Source organism: Pecten maximus, chromosome 2, assembly GCF_902652985.1.
Source record: "Pecten maximus chromosome 2, xPecMax1.1, whole genome shotgun sequence".
NCBI lineage: Eukaryota > Metazoa > Mollusca > Bivalvia > Pectinida > Pectinidae > Pecten > Pecten maximus.
Genome location: NC_047016.1, coordinates 39808371 through 39830869, shown reverse-complemented (window position 1 = coordinate 39830869; position 22499 = coordinate 39808371). Strand labels below are relative to the sequence as shown.

General features: G+C 36.1%; 1 protein-coding gene across 1 annotated transcript in view; it reads left to right on the top strand.

Moving 5' to 3' along the window:
- Positions 1 to 22499, top strand: part of LOC117342996 (mucin-2-like) — a 58536-nt gene that overhangs the window by 25610 nt on the left and 10427 nt on the right. Inside the window, exons 5-33 of the mRNA XM_033905326.1 lie at positions 118 to 444; positions 1176 to 1374; positions 1783 to 2057; positions 2677 to 2878; positions 3434 to 3679; positions 4879 to 5013; positions 5450 to 5644; positions 5965 to 6210; positions 6369 to 6483; positions 6863 to 6955; positions 7652 to 7818; positions 8575 to 8736; positions 11082 to 11201; positions 11735 to 11860; positions 12707 to 12829; positions 13967 to 14083; positions 14474 to 14725; positions 15402 to 15527; positions 16310 to 16435; positions 16833 to 16958; positions 17626 to 17748; positions 17886 to 18140; positions 18781 to 18891; positions 19270 to 19395; positions 19841 to 19960; positions 20299 to 20415; positions 20710 to 20970; positions 21551 to 21808; positions 22343 to 22465. Coding sequence (XP_033761217.1) covers positions 118 to 444; positions 1176 to 1374; positions 1783 to 2057; positions 2677 to 2878; positions 3434 to 3679; positions 4879 to 5013; positions 5450 to 5644; positions 5965 to 6210; positions 6369 to 6483; positions 6863 to 6955; positions 7652 to 7818; positions 8575 to 8736; positions 11082 to 11201; positions 11735 to 11860; positions 12707 to 12829; positions 13967 to 14083; positions 14474 to 14725; positions 15402 to 15527; positions 16310 to 16435; positions 16833 to 16958; positions 17626 to 17748; positions 17886 to 18140; positions 18781 to 18891; positions 19270 to 19395; positions 19841 to 19960; positions 20299 to 20415; positions 20710 to 20970; positions 21551 to 21808; positions 22343 to 22465 — 4972 coding nt within the window. The remainder of the gene's footprint in view (positions 1 to 117; positions 445 to 1175; positions 1375 to 1782; positions 2058 to 2676; positions 2879 to 3433; positions 3680 to 4878; positions 5014 to 5449; positions 5645 to 5964; positions 6211 to 6368; positions 6484 to 6862; positions 6956 to 7651; positions 7819 to 8574; positions 8737 to 11081; positions 11202 to 11734; positions 11861 to 12706; positions 12830 to 13966; positions 14084 to 14473; positions 14726 to 15401; positions 15528 to 16309; positions 16436 to 16832; positions 16959 to 17625; positions 17749 to 17885; positions 18141 to 18780; positions 18892 to 19269; positions 19396 to 19840; positions 19961 to 20298; positions 20416 to 20709; positions 20971 to 21550; positions 21809 to 22342; positions 22466 to 22499) is intronic.

The following is a 22499-nucleotide window of genomic DNA, read 5'->3' as shown; positions in this document are numbered from 1 at the left end:
GGCGTCAAAGGCCGAGAGGGGACATATACTGCATAAGAAACTCAGTATCTTTTGATTTTTTTATTGTCTGCACTTGTACATCCATGTCATATTATACCTATATCCGTTATTTTTCAGGTTGGTGCCAATGGTTTTATTTCCCTCGATACGACTTTCTTTTCGCTGAATCCCGAGCAGTTCGATTCGCCATTCTTCACCACTGACCTGTTTGCGCCTTTCTGGATGGACATTGCTCGGCTGAATGACAGTCAGATCTTTTATCAACTCTACGACAGAAACAATGTCCAGCCTGGAACGAACATGCTCATCTTCAATAATAACCTGGACGCCATTGACCGATTCGTGAACGCGTATAAAAACCATACTAGCTACACAGCTGCCTGGGCTTTAGTTGTTACCTGGTACAAAGTCCACCCGGAAGTATCGGCAAGCTCAGCAAGTGAGGTACGAGTATTACTGCATTTGATGAAGCAAATAACGAGTTTAGTGAAAATTTAAATGTGATCAAATTATTTGTTACACAAGTTTCATTTCTTTTTACCCTTTTTGTCGAGTTTGATCGCATTCTCATGGACTACCTCCTTATTTTCAGCCCTTTTAATATTTCGTCCTGTCAGTAACCTAAGAGATCTGTCATAATTTATTGCATCCTTAAAAATTTAACAGAATAGTTCGGCGCCTCACTCTCTGTCAAATCTTCTATTGTATATCTATGCTGTTGTTTATATATAGAGAGGATATCTAACAGTGTCTTCAGTAATACCAAATATATTTCTTGAGTGGGGCTAATATTTTGATATTTTTTTACGAGTGCGCAGCACGAGTGAAAAATATCAAAATATTAGCCACACGAGTGAAACATATTTGGTATTACTGAAGACACTGTTAGATATTCTGTTTATTACATTTTTTATCAACGAAAAACCTACCCCGTAAACTAACTAGGCCTACAGCGATAATTTGTAAACAAAAAAAGTAGTTTCACCTGTCCAGATGCTGACATATATGTCGGGCTTTCTGATTGGTCAATTATTTTGGTATTTTCTAATCATTAATTTGATTGGTCAAATCAGCAAAAGTGATATTTTTCACTAGTGAAAATATCACTTTTATAGAATGAATAATTTTTGATATTTCACTGGTAAAAATGTAATAAATTGTGTTCTATTTTCCAGGATGTATCCTTCCAGGCAGTTATTACAACAAATGGTGTAAGGTCATACTACATGTCGTTATACGAAAACTTCAACGCGAAACCGACAATTGGCAGGCAAATATCAATTGGCTATAGGCTTAGCAGCCGCCTGATAGAACAAAACGAACATTCCTTCCAACCTTCCGCGTCCAGGTTAGACAGGCTAAAAGGAAATCAGGGTAAGCTAGGGATTTAATTTACAACATATATTTGTGATATTTATGCCATCTTTTGTAGTTTGGGAATTTTTATTCACATTGATTTGATGAATATTATCTCAAAAATTTCCCCTTTGAGAAGCCCTCTGGGTTCTTAAGGTACTCTAAAAAAAATTCACTATCCGTTTTTGTCTTTTGGGTTTTTTTTGACAGTTTTTATAACATTATTTACCGGGATTTGTTCTAACATCGGGAAAACACACATTTTTCTAACATGAAAATACACAAGTATAGACTTTCGATGAGGAAAGGAAAGCGACGTGGAAAATGTATATTGTTTACCTAGTAAGGAATCCGATGGTGAGCTAAATGTAATTTTATATACCATAAAGGTAAATAACAATGTAATTCATGTACTTTATAATTCAGATTTGGTCGGCTTCTACTTTTACGAAATAACTCCCACGGACGTCCAAGGCACTACGCCCCTTTTGGAATGCCTCGCCTGGTATAACGGAAACATTGCTGGAACTGTTACCAACCCGAACCCATTCGCCCTTCTGGTTCCGGACATCACCACGGTTTGCCCATGCGATCCTGTAACGCGTTTGCTTGACTGGCGATACTCCATTTTGCCTCCTTACTACCGGGATGGCATGTACTGTGTTGCCGGACTACTAGAGAGTATATTTCCTGCTACCAGGGTAAGTTTCGAAATATGCAAAAGCGATATTTTCGATTATTATGATGAACATGGAAAACCCAATACCAGTGTTGATTATGGAGTATCTTACCCTGAGTCCAGTTACCTGGTCCTGAACGTAGGTTTTTTTCTCCGGGTACTCCGGCTTTCCTCCACCTCCAAAACCTGGTACGTTCTTAAAGGGACATGCCTTCGTTTGAATAAAGTTTAGGTCGTCAATATTAAACTTACTGGAAAAGATGTATTTTTTCAAAGTAGTAAAATTTATAATCTTTACATAAATACGTCAGTTTTACTCTAAAGATAAATGGAAATTCTTTGAGTATTAAGTCCTGAAAGTTATTAACTCGACCCGAAGTATCACTAATTACCACAAAGACATACGGTATTTGCATATGATATGCCCTTTTCCTGTACATTTCGGTTTTTATTTCATTACATGTAGACTCAAACACTCATATAATCATCATTCGGTCATCAATATGAATTGTGCATGACCCAGGGTGTTATTAGGACGTTAAACAAATAAACTAATGTATTTTCATTGAAGTTGTATGAACCGATACTATGTGTGCCGTTTCGATTTATCTATATCTAATTCTAATCTGTCATGTTTTTAGGAATGTTGCTATAGAGGTCCGTTCGGATTTTTAATCCCGCAAGAGTCTCGTTTCCTTTCGAGGCATCCTCTTTTCCCTGGCTTTGAGGCTCAAGATGGCATTCCTAGGAGGAAATGTTGTGAAGAATCAAATGGCTGTCGCTATTGGCGAAATCTCCGACCAATCACGCCCGTTTGTCGTGTCATATCACTTTTTCGAATCGGTAAGTCAGTGCTGCGAATTTACTTATAATACTATGACTTATTAAAGCTGGATGGTCGAGTGGCACAGTGGTAACACACTTGTCTTTCACCTAGGCGGCAGGGGTTCGATTTCCCGATCGGACGTAGAAAGGTATTGGGCAAACAAAATTAAGCGTGATTAATATAAGTTGATATAACGTGCTTAGACTATTTTGTAACATATGAATATTTACTATTATCCAATAATAATTCCGGTTTTTTTCACTTCCTTATGCTTCTACTATAAGACACGAACAAAAAGTTTATCATTTGTTGATTAAACTTGTTTGATTAATTAAAGATTAGCTTACTTTTTATCAAATCACAACAAAATTATAATATGTTTAAGTTAGTCAAATGCTGGTTTTGTTTTTGTTGTTATTGTTGGGTTTTTGTTTCTTTGTTTTTGTTTTTGTTTTTTTTTTATATATATATATATATATATACATGTACATGCATATATAGTAAATATCACATTGCGTGAATAATATAAGAAATATATCGCAATGTTTACATTACATGATAATTATACGCAGGCTTCCTGTTTGGCGATCCTCATTTCACGACTCTTGACGGTTCATCATTCACCTTCAATGGTAAGGGAGAATACATCATGCTGAAGGTCGATAACGGGAATCACAGTGTTGAACTGCAGGCACGAACGGGACAGGCTGTATCTGAAAACGGAACAGACGTCGGGGCCACTGTGTTCACGGCATTTGCTGGCAAAGATTTCAACGCCAACGTTACCTTCCAGGTTCAACTTTCCGATGACAAAACAAGTAAGTGGTTGGTCGGATTGGTTTTTATTGATGGTTTATGGTTTCATTTACAGAAATATAACACAATGAACAAAGAAATATGGAAAATGTTCCAGCTTTATCATCCTTCACCGGCTTCGATTTTCTCTTAGATATTTAACCACTGAACTCTTTTTATATGACATTTTTAGAGGTAATCAATGCGTACCTTAGCAGACAAACATACCATAATGTGTTAAAAGTCAATGATATGTTTAATGTACAAAATATGTAATTTTTGTTTTACCTTTGTGTGTAACGAAATGGGAACATCAAGGAAATTGTTTTGAAGTGTTCGTATCTGGATCTACCAAAATTAATTAAACTGCATAATACAGGGCTTAGTTCTTTAGGTCTAGTCAGTGACGCTAAGGGTATAATTTGATAATAACTACAAAGTGACGCAAATAGGTTAGATGAAGTCAAAATGATGCAGTAGCAATATCATTTAATGATTTAATCTTGCTTGTAACAAGCATTTCCATTGGTTAAGAAATTTATGTTATCAGTCCACGAGATGAGTCTGCTGTGCATGCAGTTAAGCTACCTTTGTCGCGTTTTTCAATTCATTTGAATACTGACAAGGATCAACCTGTATTTTGAAATTATTTTCACATCCAATATTAAATTTTTTGAATGATTTTGAATTATAAGATTTGTGCACCTTCCCCACCTTCCCCGACATCACTGACGAGTCCAAAATGACAAGACAGCTAATATTACTGACGAGTCGTAGGAGGACCAACACCCTGTATGATGTCCCCGACATCCCTGGCGAGTCCTGGAAGGACCAAACTCTGTATGATAATGTTAAGCTCTACTGTACCCTACTCTCAATATATAGTGAAAGCTTTTTATATCATGTATGTCCTTTTGTACATTCCTTTTAAAGCCCATGTATGTATTGTTTGGTTTGGTTTGGTTTATTTTGTTTAGCGTCCTATTAACAGCTAAGGTCATTTAAGGACGGCCTCCCATGCGTGCGACATGCATGCGTGTGGTGAGTGCGTATGTGTGTTTTGGGAGGCTGCGGTATGTTCGTGTTAAGTCTCCTTGTGATAGGCCGGAACTTTTGCCGATTTATAGTGCTATCTCACTGAAGCCTACTGCCGAAGACACCCAGCAGGACACCCCACCCGGTCACATTATACTGACAACGGGCATTGTCCTTATCCTTTCAGGTATGGAGATATATCTGGATGGACGGGACTTTACGTTTCCCTTCCACAACGACACTGGTTTCAGTACCATTGTGAAAAATCAGATAAACGCAGTGCGACTCGAGGATACACTTTTCCTAGGGCTCATCAACTCAGGTATGTCCAACTAACAATCTGTTAAAGTGTATATGGGGCATGTTTTTGTTAAGAGACTATTGTGCAATGATCCTAGATTTCACCGTTGGTATAGATAAATCTTAAATTGTATATTGAATACCTTCAAGATAGTAATTTTGCTTGCTAGTTTGTTTCACCGGGGAATATTGTTGGTTATATAATTGCCACATGCTTTATTTATTACAACCATTATATAACAAACCATTTTTTAAATGTGCACGTCATTTACACAATATAGCCTTGCTATCATAAAATACCAAATGATAATTCCTATAGTCATCTAAACAACCCCAACTTTACTTCGAAAGTTCTTTTGAAATTTTCAATTTGATTTTCTTTCAAAAATGTTATGTTTTATCAAAACAAATATGGTGGCTTACGACTACTCACTTTCATTTTCTATTTTTCTGCTTAGACATCTCATTGCGCATCCAAGTGAGCGCCCGGATGTTGTCTATTTCGCCGTCTATACCAGATGGCTTGAAAGGCTCGTTGACTGGGTTACTGGGAAATTTCAATGATGATCCAGACGACGATTTTATCTTTCCAAACGGCACAGTAATTCGGGGCAATTTAACAGAGAAGGAAATTTTCGACTATGGTCAGACATGTAAGTATATTTGTGTACTGTGCTGGTTGTTAGAACATTGTTATTTTTACCTAAAATTGTATTTTTGTATGACCCTCTCTATTTTCCCTTACAGAGGTCACAATTGTACGTGTAGCAAGGAACATTGTTCTCATTTTTGTCGGTGTATACGCAGTCGATGATGTAGTAGCTCTAAACATATGTGATTTTTTTCTTTGTAACTGTACTACACGTTTGCTAAGACAACCAGTTTCAGTTACATGGCTTTGTTAAATATTTATCAAGGCGGATATTTCAGCATAATTAATCCTATTTATTATTTTTGTGTCTTTTCATTTAAGGGGCCGTCGACAAGGGCAAGTCATGTTTCGACTATTTTGGAAAGAATTATTCAACTTTCAACGATCCATCTTTCGTACCAGTTTTCCAAACTGACTTTAATTCAAGCCAAATTCAGGAGGCCCAACAAGTTTGTGGCAGAGAAAGTGGTCCATGCGTCTTCGATTACCTGGTGACAAAAGACAGGACAGTGGCCATGTCGTCTGACAAAATTGATACGCAAGCTACTTCAACCCGCGATGTCTTGCGTAAGTATTATATAACGACATCTAAGGAATTGTGTGGTATTTTATGACGTGATGCTTGTCAAAAGTGTGATTGGTTTAAACCTGTTTCTGTATCACGAATCGGCACATACTTGTGATTGGTTGCAATTGACTTGTCATGTAAACGCTTTCTCTTGCAGAAAATAAACCACCGGTAGTTAATGGTACGACATCGATAACTGCGGAAGTCGGCAAACTATCAAGCTTCACAGTGACCGTGACTGATTCGGACCAGGCCAACACCCCTTCTTACGTGTAAGATATTAGAGTGAAGTCGTCTCATATTTCATACGTGGCTTGCACTTTGCCATGTTTACATATCGTATTTTCTCTGGAACATGTATATTTGTATCAGATTTTAAGAAACGGTAATCAGTTGAGATCTTGTGTTGGCAAAGATTTAGCAAATAAAATTGTAACTTAGTTCACTTTAATGTCTCTCAGTGTTATATGATTAAAATCAAATGATCAAATGAATGAGTAATTCAAAAAGGAGCAAAAGCTTTAAGTTCGTTTGTTTGTGTGTTTTTTGTTTTTGTTTTCATTACAACGCTTTGAATATCAGAAAGTTTATCTATATCACATGTTGCCAATTTTATGATTAATTGAAATTCGTTGTTTTTCTTGGCTGCAGTATCATCAATCAACCTGCCGCCAACTTCAGCCTTGATAACTCTTCTGGACTTGTTAGTTGGACCCCGCAAAATACTGACGTAGTCGGAATAAGGTATGTAACTATGGTAACCATGGTAGACTGGCTACCAATGCTCGACATTTTGTAATTTACGTCAAGCTAATTGTTCGTCGCCTCTTTTTTCTCTTTCTGATGACGTACTCTATTTGACTCTATGTCCTAACATGCTTTCCTTATATGTTATTCTGTATCAAATTTTGTTTCTAGAAAATGTGATTACGTAGGGCTCTCTAGTGGGAATCCTTGTGCTTTCTCTATGGCTTTTACACCACCTGCTTAGGCCCACAACAACAGTTCATCCATTTGTTTCTTTGACTTACATTTGACTATGGGAATCTATATATATCATTGTAAATCTTTATGGTGAAAACCGCTGACTTGGACGGGGCAGTGCAACTGAATGACCCTTGTCATACCCGAGTGATATATACCAGGTTAACAAAAAGAACAAAACTGAACTGACCAATCAAACGAAACAACATACGCTTAAAGAAGAAGGGGCACACAAAGGCGATATAACACTAATCTGGCCTTGGTTTTTCCGGAAAGTTATTTTAAGTTTACACAGAACCTCCTCATCTTGTGTCTTTTTAAAACCATATTCCCAATTTCTCTTTTCGGCTTACTTAGTCTACCAAATAATTTGTCTGCAATGATTGTTTACAGACGCTTTTACGCAGTTTTCAGTTTCGTAAATTGCTAATCTTAACTTTATTCCATTGTTTCCAGTTTGACCGCAGTAGACAATTACAACTTTTCCGCGTCTCCACTAAACGTAAAGATCGTCCTCTGTTCTGGATGTAGTGGTAATGGAAACTGTAGCTACTCCAGGACCATTCCAACCACAGACGACGACTTCCAGTACGCTACCTGTGAATGCAACATCGGATACGAAGGTAAGCAACTGTGTAGTTAATTATTTATTTCTATGGAATTAACAAGAGGTTATGGCAATAATTACGTTTGATAGTGAGAATGGAATGTCTAATTAGACATGTCTGTACATTTCTGGGCTTCTGTGGGGAAAAAGAGGCTTTTATCAACAGAATCATTACAATGCATTTTGACCGATGAATTGCAACTCCGTAAAAACGTAATGAAACGAAAACAATATAATTTTTTGGAGTTTTTTTTTTTTTTTTTTTTTTCTATACCTCTGCAACTTATACATTTCATTGTTAACCAAATTCACATTTGACAACATATCTGTTAGCAAAATTCACCAATATAAAACTCTTAAATTGCTTTTTAAATTCCAAATGGCGTTCGCAAGGGTAACGTCATAAAAACACATCGCCAAAATTGTACACCGCATAGTTGTTTTCGTCTTAAAAAGTAACCTCAATAGGAACAAAATGAGTATTTTCCCGAAGAATATCAAATATATCTTACGAATGTGATAGGATCGTGTAAAATATCAATTATTTCAATGTTCTGTCATACTCGTAAAATATCTATGATGTTCAACAATCAGTATACTCTATATTCCACTCTTCGCATGACTATATTTCTCTAGACATTGTTCCTTTGAATTCAGTGTTATGTCGGTAGTTTGTAATTATTTAGTTCTTAATACTTTTTATGTGTAGTAGATGTGAAAAACAAGAAAAATGATAATTTACTTACATTTATGTGTTCATGTGCGATGTAAGGTACTAACTGTGAGGCGGAGGTAGACGGGTGTGTTGGTAGTCCTTGCTCTGTCAAACGGAACTGTACAGACCTGACTCCGACCGAAGAAGCGTTGTACGGGGCGCCATTCATTTGCTCTAATTGTCCTGCTGGTTATGAAGTGGTAGGAAGTGTATGTAAAGGTAAGTTACTTCTTACAGATCTGGTTGATCATTCAGGTTTTGGATTTGGTAGTTCAGGTTTTGGATGTGGTAGTTACTTCTTACAGATCTGGTTGATCATTCATGTTCTGGATGTGGTAGTTACTTCATACAGATCTGGTTGATCATTCAGGTTTTGGATGTGGTAGTTACTTCTTACAGATCTGGTTGATCATTCATGTTCTGGATGTGGTAGTTACTTCATACAGATCTGGTTGATCATTCAGGTTTTGGATGTGGTAGTTACTTCGTACAGATCTGGTTCATCATTCAGGTTCTGGATGTGGTAGTTACTTCTTACAGATCTGGTTGATCATTCATGTTCTGGATGTGGTAGTTACTTCATACAGATCTGGTTGATCATTCAGGTTTTGGATGTGGTAGTTACTTTTTACAGATCTGGTTGATCATTCATGTTCTGGATGTGGTAGTTACTTCATACAGATCTGGTTGATCATTCAGATTTTGGATGTGGTAGTTACTTCGTACAGATCTGGTTCATCATTCAGGTTCTGGATGTGGTAGTTACTTCTTACAGATCTGGTTGATCATTCATGTTCTGGATGTGGTAGTTACTTCATACAGATCTGGTTGATCATTCAGGTTTTGGATGTGGTAGTTACTTCTTACAGATCTGGTTGATCATTCAGGTTTTGGATGTGGTAGTTACTTCTTACAGATCTGGTTGATCATTCATGTTCTGGATGTGGTAGTTACTTCATACAGATCTGGTTGATCATTCAGGTTTTGGATGTGGTAGTTACTTCTTACAGATCTGGTTGATCATTCATGTTCTGGATGTGGTAGTTACTTCATACAGATCTGGTTGATCATTCAGGTTTTGGATGTGGTAGTTACTTCGTACAGATCTGGTTCATCATTCAGGTTCTGGATGTGGTAGTTACTTCTTACAGATCTGGTTGATCATTCATGTTCTGGATGTGGTAGTTACTTCATACAGATCTGGTTGATCATTCAGGTTTTGGATGTGGTAGTTACTTCTTACAGATCTGGTTGATCATTCATGTTCTGGATGTGGTAGTTACTTCATACAGATCTGGTTGATCATTCATGTTCTGGATGTGGTAGTTACTTCATACAGATCTGGTTGATCATTCAGGTTTTGGATGTGGTAGTAACGTCTTACATATCTGGTTCATCATTCAGGTTCTGGATGTGGTAGTTACTTCATACAGATCTGGTTGATCATTCAGGTTCTGGATGTGGTAGTTACTTCTTACAGATCTGGTTGATCATTCATGTTCTGGATGTGGTAGTTACTTCATACAGATCTGGTTGATCATTCAGGTTTTGGATGTGGTAGTTACTTCTTACAGATCTGGTTCATCATTCAGGTTCTTGATGTGGTAGTTACTTCATACAGATCTGGTTGATCATTCAGGTTCTGGATGTGGTAGTTACTTCGTACAGATCTGGTTCATCATTCTGGTTCTGGATGTGTTAGTTACTTCACACAGATCTGGTTGATCATTCAGGTTTTGGATGTGGTAGTTACTTCGTACAGATCTGGTTCATCAATCATGTTCTGGATGTGGTAGTTACTTCGTACAGATCTGGTTGATCATTCAGGTTTTGGATGTGGTAGTTCACACAGATCTGGTTGATCATTCAGGTTTTGGACGTGGTAGTTACTTCTTACAGATCTTATTGATTATTCAGGTTTTGGATGTAGTAGTTACTTCATATAGATCTGGTTGATCATTCAGGTTCTGGATGTGAATACTGTAACAAACTGATATGTACATGTTCGTTTAATAGCTTATTCAAGAAATCAAATTAATATGAATCTTCCAAGTAAAAAACAACTGGATATTGTTTTTCTTCGTTGTTTAAGATACTGTCTTTAAGTACAATCTATACCAGACATATTTATTTTGAACATTACTAGACATGAATAGAAATGTTTATTTTCACTTCCTGTGCCCAGTAGTTCAAAAGGGGATTAGGCTAATCACATCTTAACAACATTTTTCAAATCCTGATATAATAATTTATGGTAGAATTAGCTTGACAAAACTTTATGAAACTCTGAAATTCACTTCCAACTAGCATAATTTAAAGTTGATATACTCACAGGTTTTGCAACAAATGAGTAATGAAATTTTCACTAATCCAGTGATTAAGCTAATCACCTTTTGAACAACTGGGCCCCGGATGTATGAATATGTTGTCGAATCCTAGAATAATACGGGGTATTATTATATACAAACTTCATGCATACCATTTATACCCAATTCATTATTATATTAAATACATGTCTATAAAAAATTTAAATAACTATTGATATAAAAACAAATTATTTTCAGACGTTAACGAATGTTTGAATGCCAGTGTCAATACATGTAGTCAGGATTGTACTAACACGGAGGGAAGCTTCATGTGTAGCTGTCGCAATGGCTACCGATATACCAAAGGCGTTTGTGTGGGTATGTACATGTATATAATGACTTTAAACCTTGATGATACTGTATTCTGGCTACATACACTAATTTTATTATTATATATGTACTTCATTTTCTGTATTAATTTTCTAAGATTTTGTCATTCCATCCATCTTTAAAGTTTGTCAAACAATGGCAATGTATTTGCTTTCAATTGTGATCAAATTCTGATTATTCAGCAATACAGAAACATAGAAATTTGTTGAATTGAATTTCACACGTCGCGTATATCCGTAATTTCGAACATTTTATATGTTTGCCGAAAAAGACTCATGATGACTGCTAAAATTGAGTTAATAACATATTTATAGATAAATGTTTGCGCATAACTTCGTATGTTTGATCAATTGAAACATTTTTAGAGTAAAACTATATGAACAGTTTATCATGCTCTAGATAATTGATATCTGCCGTTACTTTTTAAGGTTTCATGCGATACTAGTTAAAAGAGATATGGATGCTTAATTTCAAAATTCAAATTGACTAAATACGTATCATTCCATATATTTGTACTGTAGATATCAACGAATGTATCGAAGATACAGACGGATGTGAACAACTATGTGTTAACAATGACGGAAGTTTCACCTGCACATGTTTCTTTGGCTATCAAATACAAGGAGATGGCAAAACATGCAGTAAAGGTAAGCCGAAAGGGAGTGTTTGTCACTTTTGTTGATTTTTAAGAAATAGAAAGGGTTACCTTACCTAACAACTAGAATTAACTATACAGTGTATTTCATACTTCGGGGATGAGTTCATTCCTGGAGGGGGAGTATGTAACCCTAGTAAATACAAGCCGCAATATACTGCTCGGCTAGAGAGATCTTCTCTTTAGCTCGATCAGTTGAGCGTAAAACTAGTAAGCCAGAGGTCCCGGGTTCGATCCCTAGCGGAGGCAGTGATTTCAATTTGATTAATCATATGCTCTGTTACATACATCTAAATGTAGACACAATGTATCGTGTACGCTATGTGTTGTTGAACTGAAGGTTACATATTTGAATTTGTTTATTATTATTGTTTATTTATAAAGCTATCACCATATGGATTATTATTGAGATTATAAGCCGCTAAAGGAGCTGTTCACACACATGATACATTTCACGAAGTATTATCATTGCAAAGACATGCGTAACGATACTTTTTGAAACTATTTGAAAGAAGAAGTATCAATTTGGAGTTATCAATTTTGAGTAGTCGAGTGGCACAGGTACAGTGGTGCCCTTTGAGTGGTCGGATGGGATGGCACAGTAGTAACACACTTGCCTTTCACCTAGGCGGGCGGGGTTCGATTCTCCGATCAGGCGTGACATGGTATGGGGTCACCTGCCCGACCACGTAGGGTTTCTCCGGTTTCCTTCTAGACTAAGACCATTCGCACGTTTTACGTAAAACACTTGCTGCACCATACTGCACATTTAAGTATTAGAACAAAAGCATAATTTGTCTATTGCTTATAAATGAATATAATTATTTATCAGTTACAGTTGTTGATGTTTGTGAAACCCTTAATTGCTCGTATGCCTGCTCAAATGCTACCGACAGCGAGAATTTCAAGTGTCAATGTCCCGGAGGATACGAGCTTGATTCTTCTGGGAAGAATTGCGTTGGTAAGAATTATTTTATATCAATACGAAATGTCTGTATATAGTTGGGACATTATATCTTGTATAAATTGTTGTTATTTATCACATCCAAATGTTTTAATACAATGCTTTGAGAGCCTGTTTATCAAGTGTGTTTATCCTTATCCATATTTTTTGTTGAAGATGTCAGCTGAATATCATTAGGCAACACATATTTAAGATCTTATATCGTATAGTATTAATAATAGATGATGCATTGAAAGGTCAACTGATATGAATGGTTTTGAAAACACAAATCCTTATAATTCGCCACTGAAGGCCGTAAGACCCAGTTACATCGTTCCATGCATTCTTCATTGGCTTTGCGTACCCTGCGCAGCAGTCGCGAGGATGACTCATGTGATATTCCAGAGAGATCCGTGTTAGCTCCGAGCTGCAGGCGGGCTACTTGCGTGCCAGCTACATGATACCTGCATTGGAGTTGCCTGCAAGACGCGAGGGCATATACATACAGGTCCTTATTTCTCAGCCTGATGTCATAGTGTTAAAATGCCCGTCGGAAAACTTCAAATTCTTCATATGCATGTACAATGTTGTTGATCCTTACAAGCGATCACCAGGTAACTTCCGAAATGATACTGAATGCATGCTGTGTTTGCTATACTGTTTAGAGGTCCTGTATCCTCATAACCAGACTGATAACTGAAGGAATCTTTCTGAGGGGACTATTTATTTGAGAGAGGTCCTCGCAGAATGCCACAAGCTTGGCCACAGTCGGCCCTCAGATTACCAGCAGGAAGACATACGATGGCTCCCAATATGACCTCAATTTGCTCAGAGACCACAGCTGACATGTGCATATGCGAGGTGGCCACATGTTCACGGTCAACCTACTGTCTTGAAGCGGGTCTAGCGTCTGTGAGTTACGTTCGCTAAGGACCTCCTGCTGGTGTTCTGCGCGGAGCTTTCGGGAAAACTCATTCAACTTATCCGGAACATCTTGGACCTCCTTGTACACCTGCGCACAAGACCGGCCGGGCTATATATGTACCTGCGAGGTAATGACAGGTCAGAGCACGTATGAACAGCCGGGAACAGTGTGACAGGCCTTTAAATTTTTAGATATTATTATCTTATTACACGAACATAACTTTTTTTCAGATATCAACGAATGTGAGAGGAATATTTGCCAACATGAGTGCAGCAACAACGTTGGGAGCTACGAGTGTACATGTGCAGTTGGGTACTCTCTGGATCCGGACAAAACGTCTTGTAACGGTAAAACTAGGCTTCCAATACTAAAAATGTACAAATCCAATAGGGAAATATTTCAAACTACTAATATACATTATAAACTTTAAAACCTGCATATCACGTTTTGTTTCGTTTTGATAGTGGCGCTGGTCAGAATATATACATATGCTCACCATTCATTCGAAATAAAAATTGAAAATAATGCAATTGATATAATGAATGAGTATTGCACCTGACATTTTTCGACCTTTTTGAGCTTCCTCTGTCACCTAAAGAATTCTTCATAGAATATTAAAAAAAATATGTAGTTTAAATGGCTCTGTTGTATCTAAAAACACACTATATACTGCCATGTGTTTACATCGTTTGTGCTTTTTTTTACAATCCTTCCATACGTTGTCTCCTTTTATTTAGCATGCGAGTTTCCAGCATATGGCCAAAATTGTGCCAGTACCTGCACGTGTGGTGTAGGGGCGTCTACATGTGATGTGGCTCTGGGATGCATTTGTATGAGTGGATGGACTGGGACTGAGTGTAAAACAGATATCAATGAGTGCGAGATCAACCCTCTCATCTGTGGAGCGGACAAAACCTGTCAGAATATCAACGGCTTGTATATATGTTATTGTTTCAGTGGATACGAGCACATCAACAACACTTGTGTCAGTAAGTAACTCTATATTAAATTTACATTACATGTATATCTTATGATTTTTTATTTTACTTTGATAATTTTGCAATGGAAGTCGTGATTTTTTCAAGTTTTTGTTCGTTGTTGAACCCATAGAAGGTCACAACGTTGTTCTTCCAATCATTAGTTTATATATTTTCCAACAAAAAAAATGCAGTTTTTAGATAATCTTGTCTGGACATAAGTCATACATGTTGTTCATGGTGACCAGACTGATATCCGTATGCAAAAGGCAAAGATAGACTGTTGTATCCAAAACTGTTTGTCCATATCGCTTAATGTAAGTGATAGGATAGTCACATATCAATTAAGTTATGAAAAGTATAACAACATATCAAAATCTACAATACATTAGAGAAATATAGGCTTATCTTAATGTAAGCTAGCCGGTCAAAATTTGTAAAAGTACAAGTGTATTTCAGAAAGTTTAAATATCTTGATGTTGGGTATCTGTCATTGTCGGTTATTTCATCAGAGTAGACGTTTATTAGCATTACAGTGCCATGCATGCATAATTTTACTCTAGAATAATTAACATAAAATCAGAGTGTTAATTTGTAATACAAATATATGGTCATTCAATAACTTATATGAAGTGTAGAAGCTAACTACATTGTATTAAGGGTATAATTGTGTGTATATTCGTTACAGATATAAATGAATGTCAGTTGGAAACACACACATGTGTAGGCAATGCTCTCTGTGAGGATAACGACGGGGGATATACGTGTCAGTGTCCAACAGGCTATATTAAGGATAGTCCCACCACGTGCTCAAGTAAGTATCGTCACGTGTCAGTGTCCAACAGGCTACATAAAAAAAAGCCCTAACACGTGCTCATGTAAGTATCGTCACGTGTCAGTGTCCAACAGGCTACATAAAAAAAGCCCTAACACGTGCTCATGTAAGTATCGTCACGTGTCAGTGTCTAATATGCTACATCAAGGATAGCCCCATCACGTGCTCAAGTAAGTATCGTGACGTGTCAGTGTCCAACAGGCTATATTAAGGATAGCCCCATCACGTGCTCAAGTAAGTATCGTCACGTGTCAGTGTCCAACAGGCTACATCAAGGATAGCCCCATCACGTGCTCAAGTAAGTATCGTCACGTGTCAGTGTCCAATAAGCTATTTCAAGGAAAGCCCTATCACGTGCTCAAGTAAATATCCACACGCGTCAGTGTTCAATAGGCTACATTATAGATGGAAAACACATGACAAAGTGAGTAATGTAAATGCAATTGACACGTGTCAGTCTTCTGCATATTACATCAAGGCGGGCCTAGCACGTGCGTACGAGGATTTTGTATATGATATTGATAAGTGTCAATACTTTTCGTATTTAACCAAGGTCATATTGTTCATATAAATGTATCACTGTCCATTAAATTGAATTTCAAAAAATAAGAAGACTCTTTTTAAGACACACATAAACAAATTAAATGCATAATAAAAACAGAATCATTCGTGATCAATGTAACAAATATCCTTACAATTTTTTTTAATGATTTCTATGATTAAAAACTATATTATAATATATTGTGTTATTTCCTATCCAGACGTTGATGAATGTGCAACGGGCACACACTCATGCAATCAGATTTGTGTGGACGCTGATGGAAGTTACAACTGTTTCTGTGAGGACGGCTTCACGCTTTCATCCGATAGAAAGACGTGTATAAAAGGTAAAACTCTAGATGAGAGTGACTCCTGCGTATTCTGGTTCCTAACCCTTTCAACCCTAAGAAATTTTAGTGGACTTTGCAATTCATCTATCATTTGAAGTCCAATATTGTCAGTAGGGGTAAAAGGCTTCAGTAAGACTTCCGTTGTCATTCGCCATTGCGACGGAATTGTTTGGTCATTTTCTTACATAAACCTACATGTTGGGGGAAAAAACCTAACAATTTCGTGCAGCTCTCATGAAATACGATCAGAATGGAATGAAATGTGTTAAATTATAATTTTGATGTAATAATTAAGTTATCGCAAATTAAATTTTCAATTAAGATTTTGAATAACTTGGATGAAATTAAAACTATATCAATGTATACATATCGTTATTCTGGACTTACATTTCAGTATCTGATGCTTGCGCGGCATTCGCTGGACTTACCTGTGGGTATGCTTGTCGTATAACTGCAGGGAATCCAGAATGCTTTTGTCCAAAGGGATACCAGCTAACCTCTGACAATCAAACATGTGAAGGTAGGGACATATGTACGACAAATCATTGAGTTTATTTTCCAAACCGCTACACATCACAAAAAATAATGTATAGTAAATGTAAAAACCAAAAAAGGCGATGTCAGTTTTTGGCAATAAAAACTTTTCTTTTGTAAGTATATCTTTTTATTCAGACAAAACATGTTTATATATTACAATATATGTCCTTCCACAAGAGGGCTTGCACACGTCATTCATCATTCATTTGTAAAATATAAAATATCAAACTAAAATCCGTACGAATATTTGGTATTATTTTATGAAATAATAATCATATCTTAAAATGTTAAATGAGAGTATTTGCTTACCAAACATAACAAAATGATTGCTTATACCGCCTCTCGTGCAATAAATAGGTAAATTATGTTGGAACTTCTAGAAAACAAAATTATTTAAAGAAATTGTGTAAAATTTTGTCTTTTTTCATATTTAATTGCAAATATTTTGTAAAATTTAGGAATTTACCTGCAGCGATGCGGTTATATATTATGATAATCTGGAGAGAAAGTGCCAAATATTTTTCGCTGGCCTTATATTAAACCTAAACGGGTATAAGGCATTGTTTAATATCATATGTTCCAACATGAGTTTTAACATGAAAATCAGCAATGGAATACACATATACCTAAATGTTATGTTTTGTATACAGACGTGAATGAGTGTACGGCTGGACTGGATCAGTGTAATCAAGCCTGTACTAACGTACCCGGAGGATACACCTGTTCATGCGGTGTTGGATACCGCTTGGAGAATGACGGTCGTACATGTACTGGTAAGATAATATGCTCCATGCAATATATTTTTGCGTTACATTTCATTTTGTTTCATTTATTTATTCTTTAGTGTTAGAAATGCTTGGTAAACTAAAACAAAATTATTTGAGATGAAATGGATTCCTTTGCTTGTTAGTATGCGATTCTGACCATTGGGGCCAGAACTGTGCCAACCTTTGCCACTGCGGTCCGGCCGGTACAACTCGCTGTGACAACTTGATAGGATGTGTGTGCAAGGAGGGATGGACAGGACCACAGTGTACAGATGACGTCAACGAATGTTTGATCGAAGACCGGTGTCCGTTACCAAATGAAGAATGTCTAAACACACAAGGAACATATGAATGTCGTTGTGTTACCGGATACTCCAACGACACGGGCACTTGTCAAGGTAGGAACCAATACAAACCCCAGACTAAAAATATGTTCATGCTTGATAACAACATCAATTGATGCATTTGTAAAATACATGTTTCAGAAGAATATTTTTGTGATTCCCGTACAAAATTATGATATTTCATTTATTATTTCTATAACACCAAATTTGATATTTGATACCATTTTATGAGATTTTGTTACAGTTTTGGTCGATAAAAACTCGTTAATTTTATTTATAGAAATCCTTTCAGTTCATGAATATCATATAATAAAGCATGTATACTCCGACTTATTTCGTCCGATCCAAATATCAGAATTCCCTCATTTTCACCTGTGTTTGGAAATTTTATTTGATTTGATGGTTTACTGTTGCTATTACAGAAATACTCATTTTATTTTTTTTTCCTAAATGAAAAATAAAAGCAATTTCAAGTAAATAAGGATGTCCCATATCATCAACTTGATATACATAATTTCATAGTCATAATTTCCCATGTGAGACAGTTCTTATACCTGTCATTAAACTATTTGTTAGCCCATGGTTTTTAAAGTAGGTTATGCCCATAAAAAAATCAATGTGTTTTTCCCAAATAAAAAGAAATACTACATAATGAAAGTATTTGTAACATAAACTATACTGATTTATTCTCTAGATATCAACGAATGTAATACAACTAACGCATGTACCCAGGACTGTACCAATACAGAGGGAAGCTATACCTGTTCTTGCTTTTCTGGGTTCAAGGGAACAGAAACTTGTACCGGTCAGTTCATATACTTTGTCATTATTGCGGAAATCAGTTACTTCTTCGTTGTTTTCATTAGTGTATATTTTTTTTATATAACTCATAATCGTAATAAGATATTTTTAATAATAATTCATATTTTATGTTTAAACATTTTGGAATCCCGATTGTAGCCAAACATGTTTCAATATGCGGTGATGTTTAAGCATTGTCTTATTCAAAGGCTGATGATATTCCAGGGAATTTCATAACCTGTAGTAGATGATTAATTGATTTTAGTAAATAGTTAATGTATTGTCAGACCAATATATTGACAGGGAAATCTCTATTTGGTAAAACGTGCTGACATTGATATATACATTATATAACATCCAAACTGGGTTCTCTTCTTTACAGACATAGATGAGTGTGCCCTCCATCAAGACGGATGTGATCATTTCTGCTTTAACTCAGTCGGAAGCTATAGGTGTACCTGTCGGGATGGATACGATCTCGATCTTCGCAACCGTAAAAAATGCATAGGTAATCGCATTTCAATTATGTGTAGTGTTACCTATTCTCTTACATTTTAGTGATGTAAGCCTTATTGATATACACATTGAAATAATCGGTAAGTAAAAGACAGAATTGCAAAATGATTATTTTTCTTCCCTTTTTACATTTGATTTAAATGTAATTAGAACGAATTTTCATGATTTTTTTTTCTAAATTGATTCAATTTCTTATCAATGTCCTTCGCGAATTTACAATATACATGTATGTATATTTTTCTGTGCTGCAAATCATCATTCTCAAATATAAGATTACTGCGAAAGTCAAATATCAAGTATCATCTTATACGTATATATTTAAACTCATTTGCAATTCGCATCATAAACCAAAACACTTGAGTGTTTTGCCAATTTAAACTTACAATGTTTTGTTCCATTACTAAGCCACACATGTTGTTCGTCTTTGTTGATATTAGTTAAGAGCATGTGCGGTACCTCGAACTGTAGTCAGAATTGCGCAGTAGACAGCAATGGGATGCAATATTGTTCGTGTGAACCTGGATTTTCACTGGCAGGCGACAATTTGACGTGCAACAGTGAGTATGACATCATTCTTTAACACTTCGGCAACTTCTAAAGACAAATGGTGTAAAAAGAACGACGGAACATAACCTTTATTCATACCTGTAGTGTTATAATGTAATTGTGTAATGCACACATTTTTATCATGCAAGAATTCATAACAGTTCCAAATTTAAATGATAAACAAGATATTTTAATTTGATATTAACGTTTCCGTTAGAATGGTTACGATAAAAACAAAATTTTGAAAAAACGCTTCCCTGTTTAGCCTAGTAAGCGTTCTTTTACATACATCATTATATGGATTCGACATTCAACATTTTGATGAGGAATATATATTTTACTTTTCCAGATGTAAACGAATGCACCGACAATCCGTGTCAACATAACTGTACCGATCTGACACCTGGATTCCAGTGTTCCTGCAACTCTGGCTACAAACTACAACCAGATGGCGCCACTTGTAAAGGTTTGTTTGTGCCTGTGCTACTACAGTTATCTGCGACTTTTTATGTTTATTTTTATCACATACTCATAATTTTGCCGCTAGTTTCTCACTTTTTCTTCATCTATGATCCGCTTCAATATAACTACTTCGGAACAAATTGGAAGTTTACAACAAAAAAGATATCCATATTTGATTCCTTCAACACTTAATGACAACATTCACAATCGCATTCAATAGAGAAAGATTACCTTCTTTTTTCAACCTTCGTTTTTAGCATCTTCAATGAAATATGACTGGTAATATTTTGATTTTCAGAATGCGATCTTGGATTTTATGGAATGAATTGCAGCCAATCGTGTGGATGTGATATCAGGAATACGTTGTCATGTGACAAAATGAGCGGACAATGCACGTGCAAGAGTGGTTGGAACGGAAAGACGTGTGCGGACAATATCGACGAGTGTAGTCTTGGACTGAACAATTGTCCTGCGTTGACCACTTGTCTGGACACCAATGGATCATTTGTATGTGACTGTAACCGTGGATACGCTGTATCTAACAACGGGTTGTGTGTCGGTAAGTTTCACGTTCCACTTATGATATGAATTCATTGTTCTTTTGAATACATATATACATTCATTTGAATAGTGACACATTTTAAAATATCCACACGCACTTGGCTTTTTTTTTTGAAGTACAATATCAAAAATATTAAAAATTCATTGAATTATGAGGCTATTTTGCCACCTCATCTAGATACTAATATTTCTAACGACCTATTTCAGTCGTCTCCTAGCGATCAATACTTCAGATCCTTAGCATAACTGAAGAGTCTTAGCCCTAGATAGAAGGGCAGAACAGCTGTATGGTGCTTCTTGTATCACTGACGAGTCCTAACTAAAAGGGCGGAATAGCTGTATGGTGCTATTTCACTTATTGTGGCTATACTGTATCTACCTCTGTATGTGAATGCTAATATATGGTGTGACTTTATTCACATTTCTTTAATATGTCGGTGCATACTTAAAATTTAAATGTTTTCCATGTATATTATCTTTCTATTTACAATGACTGAAGAAGCTTATTCCTGCAGCAAAACTATTTTCATATACCAAAATGAGTTTGCTTAGTTTTGTACGTGTCTTTTTTATTTCAGAATGTCCCAACGGGCGATATGGTTATCATTGTGATAGTTCATGCATGTGCAACTTCAACCATACGACGTCATGTGATAAGTTCAACGGTACGTGTAGCTGCATGACGGGATGGACAGGAATGACATGCGACACAAACGTCAATGAATGTGACGTAGCTAATATATGTGGTGCTCATGCTGACTGTAAAGACACTAACGGCTCATACACGTGTGTCTGTGTCCAGGGATACACGAATGCCGGCAACGGCACATGCATAGGTACGTTTGGTAGACATTGTTTTATCTTTTACGTCATAAGATAAGTGTATTGCTTACTTCATTCATTTATACAAGTATACGGGCTATATAAGGCAAGTACCTGTACAAAGCAACATGTTAGCCTCGTTTAGGCTTTTATTTGCCTTTTGGTTATATACTGATTAACATTATTTGCTTCAATTGGTTTGTGTACGTGGTGTTTGTTATATTTTTCATATAAGAATTGACGTCCTTATACAATATCTTATTTTTAACCTTCTTAATGTAAATTACTTTCAACAGTACATATCTTTTCACGTTTTTCTATAATGTAAAATTGATTCCTAAATTAACGTCTAGCCCAAAATATATATTAACCATAATTTCAGTGGACCGAATTATTGTATCATATATTCTACTTTATTATATTGATGATACGATATAAACGATTCACTTTTGATAATAAAGCAACGTAATAGACACATTATGCATGTTATATTGTAATAGAAAAACATGATATGATTATAAAAGATAGCAAAAATTACTTTATTGCAGACATTAACGAATGCCTCATCGGTGCAGATAACTGCAGTCAGTACGCTGACTGTAATAACACTGAAGCCTCCTTCTCTTGTTCGTGTAAACCAGGCTTTGAAGGGGATGGATATTACTGTACAGGTTTGTAATGTTGATTAGTCAATATATAAATTAC